General features: G+C 45.1%; 1 protein-coding gene across 1 annotated transcript; it reads right to left on the bottom strand.

Annotated features, from left to right (window-relative positions):
• Nucleotides 1-1,899: 1,899 nt before the first annotated feature.
• pithd1 (PITH (C-terminal proteasome-interacting domain of thioredoxin-like) domain containing 1) lies at nt 1,900-6,211 on the bottom strand. The gene is made up of 6 exons (XM_086193188.1): nt 5,837-6,211; nt 5,100-5,143; nt 4,725-4,802; nt 3,741-3,845; nt 2,747-2,855; nt 1,900-2,367 (listed from the first exon to the last, which is right to left on the bottom strand). The coding sequence occupies exons 1-6, from the start codon at nt 6,032-6,034 to the stop codon at nt 2,266-2,268; spliced, it is 636 nt and encodes a 211-aa protein (XP_086049314.1). The 5' UTR covers nt 6,035-6,211; the 3' UTR covers nt 1,900-2,265.
• Nucleotides 6,212-6,568: the final 357 nt, after the last annotated feature.

Raw genomic sequence — 6,568 nt, 5'->3', positions numbered from 1 at the left:
TAGGTACTCAAAATGAGAATCAGAGATTTGTTCTTGATAATGAATACAGGACATCCCTCTCTTTATCATTTCAGTTTACTGCTTCTTGCATTTAATGAGCTTTTTTTTTTTTTTTTTTCTAAATCCGTTTTTCTTCCAAATACTGCAAAATTAAACTGCCTTTTCCCCCACAAGAGTTTCCATGTCACGTGACCAAGGTCCCCAAAATCAATATCAGGTAGGAGACTGCACCATCAGGACCTCTTTTATTGCCTCCTAATTATATGAATATTTTAAAGATTTTTTTTCTCATTTCTGAGTTATTTAGCGGCTTGTTGTTTGATTCAAATTATTAAGTACTTTTACCTTGGTAAATGATCTGAATATGTAATTGCAGCCAGTAATAAGATGTCCGATCAGTATGTCCCTGCCAAAGTGGGAGTGTCAGGTTTAGTTTTAGTAGCACAGATCCCAAAAACTTTCACAATATTGGTTTTTATAATCGTTTCTTTGCTGCTTGAAAAACAAGTCTCAAAAGGGCTGCACGGTGGTGCAGTGGTCAGCGCTGTCCCCTCACACCAAGAAGGTTCCAGGTTCGAGCCCCAGCTGGAGCACGGGGTCTTTCTGTGTGAGTCTCCATGTTCTCCCTGTTCCTGCTGGGTTCTCTCTGGTACTCCAGCTTCCTCCACAGTCCAAAGACATCAAGAGGTTAATCCTCCAGGTTAATCCAGACTCTAAATTGACTGTAGGCGTGGCTGGGAGAGCCAATGGTTGTCTGTCTCTATGTGTTGGCCCTGCGATGGACTGGTGACCTGTCCAGGGGGAAGGCTGCTGGGATAGGCTCCACCCCCAACACACACACACACACACCTTTAACAGGATAAGAGGTAGAAAATGGATGGGATGGGGATGGAAGTCTTAAAGTTGTACTTGTATTACCCCCTTAACCAGGTAATACATGTCAAAGTAGTGCTGTCATTTGAGCAGGGACACAGAATGACTAACTTGCTGCTGAATATGTTTGTATTTTTACATCATTAAGTACCTTGAGCCACTTGAGACGAGCGAGGAACCGTTTACTTGGGTGAACTGAGCTCTTTGAGAGCAAATCTAACACACACAAAAGTTTACGACAACACATCTGCTTATGATTTCGTGGTTTATGATTCGATTTTCATCTTAGTGTTTAATTCAATTTAATGGGTGACTGAAAAAGATCAGTCTACACACAAAAACATAACCTGCAAAGATACAACACACACTCAGCAGCAGCGCACCTTCACCGAATGGTCTTCATTTTCCATAAAAGCTTTGTGCCGAGCGGGTGAAACAGTTTCCCACCACATCCCACAGCCCTGAACAAAGTACTCAACCTTCTTTGGAGGGTTGTAACATCATTTCTATCACCTCTCAATGAATACGCTGAGCCAACACTTTTTCTTGGAAAGGCCCTCCACATTCTGCATGATGTCATACTGCATTATGGCGAGATCAAGAGAAGGGGGAAGGGGTGACAAGATGCTTTTCAGTGAGCTGATACCCGGAATCCTCCGCTGAAACGCTTCAGGGAAAGACACCGCTGCGACGTAAGAGGAAACCTGTCTGGTTATTACATCTCCACTGGCTACAAGTCTTGTGATGGAATTTTTTTTTTTGTGTGTGTGTCAACAGCACGCTCTTCACACCTAGAAAACCAATCACAGGTCCTTCTCACACCCAACATCACCACTAGGTGGCAGAAGGCTCCCAACAACAGTGAGCGGACGACACTGTTGCAGCTCTGTTGGCAAGAACAAATGCGTAATTTTATGATTTTAGTGAACTCCCATCAAGCCTTACCTGTCAGGTTTTAAATACAAATACCTTGACGCTGATTGTAGATCCAGGATGTAAACAAGACGCTCCTCAGTCAAAGAAAGAAGTGCAATATTTCAGTGTCTCCTCCATCACTTGGTTGTGACATTGATTTATTGCAGCGGTGGATATCTTGACATGGGTATACAGATTAGACAGACAGCAGAATTCATCCGCGTCAAACGTTTCATGCATTAACAAAGCTTTTAGCCCGCATTCTTCAAGCTCTTTATTGCCACACAAACAGAGGGGCAGCCTGGCACATCCAGACACCTCTGAATCTCTCGGTGGGTCTTCATGTTTCAGCGCTCAGGCCCCGCTTACGCTCGACCGACCCGCCAGCACGCAGCACAGAACTCATCTTTTGATCAACGACAGTCAGCGGACGCCACTGAAAACCTCTCCTCGCGCTCTCGCCACTCTCCCAAACTTTCAGGAAATAAAGTTGGTTTGTGGGATGATGCTCTCCACTTTGTGATCTGCAGGATTCGCCGCCGCCTCGTAGTTACAGATGGTCACTTCATGTCTGTGAGCCTGACGGATGCAGAGAGAAGAAGCACTCGGTTTAAAGAAAGACGCCGGCCGTTTGAAAATCTACTTTTTGCCCATCAGTTTCAGGAACTAAATTTAACTCCACTGTATTTTGTCGATGTGATTTCTAGTGCACACAAGCAGCACTGTAAAAAGATTGTACAGAAACAAAGACGTGGAAACAGAAAACTACAGGATGAACCTTCCACCATGTGCAGGAATAGAGTTAAAAGAATGTCTGGTTTTACTACGACAATTATCCATCAAACTCAGATGAAGTCAGTTGCCCGGATCAAGAAGCTCATTAAAGGGGAGAAGGTGCGGTTGTTCTGAGTTTCAAGGATCAGAGTAACAACACGCTGGCGTTACGATGAGCGCTCACCTCCGCGTACTCTCCTCTGAGGCCGATGTAGTAGATCCGGGTGCTCTCTGCTCCGAAGTTCTTTGAGATGTGGATGGAGAGGTGATTCACGTTGGTGAAACGAGTGATCCTGGAAATCATGAGAGGAAAAGAGAAATCAGAATACAGGCCAGACAAAAAGTGATGACGTGTGGAGTCAGAAGCTTGGGGGGCAAGCGGGTGAATCGCGTGGGTTCATGTCAGAAGGCGTGGACGTGTGTGGGATGGTTGGTTGTCTTTAACGCTTCTTTGACCAGATCTGATTTCACTGTCACGTCATGGAGCATCCGGATCAGCAGTTTTCTGTTGCTGGTGCAGATTCAACAATTCAAACCAAACTAAAATCCCATACAGACAAAAGTGAGAAACTTAACTTTTGCAGTGCAGTTGTATTGAATAATACTGATAATACTACTACTACTTCTAATAATAAAACAATAACAATAATCATATTTCTTAAGAAAGAAACTACTTTCATGGGAAGTTCCCTTTGTCATCATCCTGCCCAGAGAAGAAAATAATCTCTCCTCTGGGTTAAGGAGCAGAAACCCAAAGACACCTGCTAACTGCTAGTTAGCTTAGTGCAACGAATGGTAGTGGACAGGAAGTGTTAGCAAACCTTCAGGGCTTCCAAAACCTGTAGTTCCTCCTCTGTGTATCCTGGATCAGATATGCACTCACTGTCCATGTGGGGAAATTTGAATCCAACATCCTGCACAATGACTTTTGACAGAGCTATGCTAACACTTCCCATCCACAACCCTTCTTTGCGCTAAGCTAACTAAAAGTGAACCGGTCTCTGTGGGTTTCTAATGTAACACAGAGGACAGAAGGGCGCCCATCTTCTTGTGTGACTCTGAAGACGATGGACAACAGCAGTATTCATAAACCACTGGGCTTCAAGAGACTAACGTGCGTCAAGGACTTCGTTCCGGGCGAGTCGCCCGACATCGTGTTTTGTTGCTGGTGCGCTCACTTGGTTGGATACTCCAGCTGAGCGAGGGGGTCTCTGTTGAGTCTGAAGGCTTGCTCCGGTTCTCTGCCGGTGTCATCGAAGGACATCTGAGGGATGTTCTTGTACCTGAATCAAACGAAAGGAAGCTTTGCTCAGCTAAACTGCTGCCCTCCAGCGAGAGAGAGAGGCGAGACCACACCCACAGAGCTCTGAGGAGGAGCTGCTGCTGCCAAACATCAGTGTTGTTCTGCTGCAGGAGGGGAAACCCTGTGGCTAGTTGGTGTTTCTGTGAGCCAATCAGTATGATTTCTTCAGGGGTCCAACCACGTTCTGTTGCTGATTCTTGTTCATGTATCCACATTTTATTGTAAATCTTTATAACTGTTCAATGAGAGAATTGAGCAGACCTTCTGGCATGATCCAAATCTTTGCCAAAATTTGCCATTTTGAGATGATAGGTTGCTACTAGCTAGCTAGCTAACTAGCTCAGCTGATAATTTGTGATATCTAGCGAGGGGGACTTTGCCAACAGCAGCGAAGTGGAAGGAGCTGAGAAATGAGAATGTTGTCTAAAATAATCACCCAACCCAGAAAACTGGATTGCACAGTTCAGTGAATCAGGTTGCATTTTGGGTAATGTAGGAATCAGACAATGAGGACCATTTTCTCCTTTTGCTGCGTTCAAGTCAACTCCGAACTGGGATTTCTCCTCCTACTTGAAACAAACCCACACTGGAACAGAGAATCAGTTTTCTGTTGTCAAAAAAAAAAATGGCAGCACCCACAGAGAAACATCTCGTTACACAACTAAAAGTCATTTTTACTTATTTTTCAACTGGTAAGTTCCCAGTTCGGAGTGGTTTGGAATGCAGAGTTCATTTTTAACAATCAAATTTGGGTGAAGTGATATGTTTCAGCATTCTGCCCTCACGCCACCCGCCTCAACAGAAAAACAAGAGTCGCAACCACATGACAGTGCCGAGCTTTTTGTGGCCTCACACTCACAGTCGTATCTCGGCCGGATGAGAGTCGTCGTCTTCTCCGGAGATGATGATGCCTTTCAGCTTCACGCTGCCTGTGAAGCTGAAAGAGACGACACTGTTGATCCTTCAGCGCAAACTTTAACAACACGGACGCCCCTCAGGACGAACACGCCAGCACACCGTCGCCAGGCGTGAAGGGTGAACATGAAATCGGAACCGGCATCCCTGGTGTGACGTTACATAGAAGATCATCTTGACTGCAACGATGAAAACAACAACAACCTGGTGTCTGTTGTCTGCAAGTGTACGCAGCCAACAGCTGATCCAGGACAGGAGACTGAACCTGAGGTTGATGATGATGATGATGATGGTGATGACAGGTAATTTAAGGACTTACGGAATGTTGAACAACAGCTCTTCATCGGCATCGCTCTCGACAAACTGGAGGAGAAGGAAAACAACAACAACAACATGAGCTGGCGTCAAGTGACCGGTTTAACCGTTAATACAATGTTTTGAAACGTTGGGCGTTGCAGCGAACCCCGTAGAGCCGGCGCCGGGATATCAGAGTCTATTCTTTGCAGCACGTAATTCCAGTGATGCTTGGGATAATCTACGTTTACTATTAAACTGTAAAAATATCCTGCCAAAGTCCTGTATCAATCACCGTACTGCCTGTTACTGCAGTGCAACACCTCACCAAATCTGATGAACAGGTCAGCGATGCAAAATGCATCAGTTTGTTTATTTCAGGCGATTTTTGATATTTTGTGCCATGTCATTAGAGATGATTCCATACACACACACATTATATCTATCTCTCTAGATAGAGAGATAGATAGATAGATATACACACGTATATACATACACAGACAAACTTATACACACACACACACACACACACACACACACACACACACACACACACACACACACACACACACACACACATTCACTTTCTTCAGGTCAGACAGAGCCGACAATGTCAATAAGTGTATTTGTCTCACACCTGAAGGCGAGGAACCGCGCAGCACGGGGGGGGGGGGGATTCTGCTCATTATGACAGTCAGAATCCCCCCCCCCCCCCCCCCCCCCCAATAACTGACCGTGTTGTGGGCTCTGGGGGACGGTTACCTTGTCCCGCTCGTTCCGCCGGTCCCACGGTTTGAACACCACTTTCCCCTCGCCGTCCCTGCTCTCGTTCAGACACTGGAGCTTCTCCAGGTCGATCCGGCGATAAAGTCCGTACTCCAGGCCCCTCTCCGCGGGCTCGTGTTCACCCTCGCACCCGCAGCCGTGACCGTGACCGTGACTGTGACCGTGGCCGGACATCCTGTGAGCGAGAGACGGTGGTTGGGGAATAAGCAGGGGCCCCCCGGTTCCAACAAACGGTCCCGACACAGTAAGATGAACTAAGCAAGTTTCACTTCGCAGCGTGAAGCCAAGACACTTCCATGTCAAGTTACCCTTGGTGTTAAGTGACTTCCGGTTCAGATTTTCAAAGTTAAAGAAGTAGTTCCCATAATGAAAGGTGCTGAAACCACCAAAAGTACATGTTTGGTTCCGGATGAAAAAACATACAGAAATTTAAAAAGATTAAAAAAAAAAAAAGCGCGGACCACTGTTTTACTGATAATATGTCTTTCAATTGATCTAATTTAGAAAGAAAATGTAAACAAAAAAATGAGCTTCAATCACAAAATTACTTGTGAAACAGCAACATGAGGGCAACAGGAGGAAATTTTTAAATCAGAAATTAGTTATAGAAATGTTTTTTAAAACTGTTCTTAATATGATTTTTTTTTTCTGGCTCGTATCTCCATTGAGCTGACTGTTAATTTCATTTTCTTGTCTTTTGTAAAACAA

This window comes from Aulostomus chinensis, chromosome 22, assembly GCF_037954235.1.
Source record: "Aulostomus chinensis isolate RoL2024-O1b breed Wild chromosome 22, RoL_Achi_v1.0, whole genome shotgun sequence".
NCBI lineage: Eukaryota > Metazoa > Chordata > Actinopteri > Syngnathiformes > Aulostomidae > Aulostomus > Aulostomus chinensis.
Note: the sequence above shows the minus strand (reverse complement) of the source record. Positions and strands in the feature narration are given on the sequence as shown.

Bases quoted from the DNA above. Each gene is read 5' to 3' on its own strand.
- pithd1 (XM_086193188.1), bottom strand. From the start codon at position 6,034: ATGTCCGGCCACGGTCACAGTCACGGTCACGGTCACGGCTGCGGGTGC. The intron at 5,144-5,836 runs GTAACCGTCCCC...CTTCTCCTCCAG, and splicing joins GGCGGAACGAGCGGGACAAG to TTTGTCGAGAGCGATGCCGA. The intron at 2,856-3,740 runs GTGAGCGCACCA...CATGATTTCCAG, and splicing joins CAGCTGGAGTATCCAACCAA to GATCACTCGTTTCACCAACG.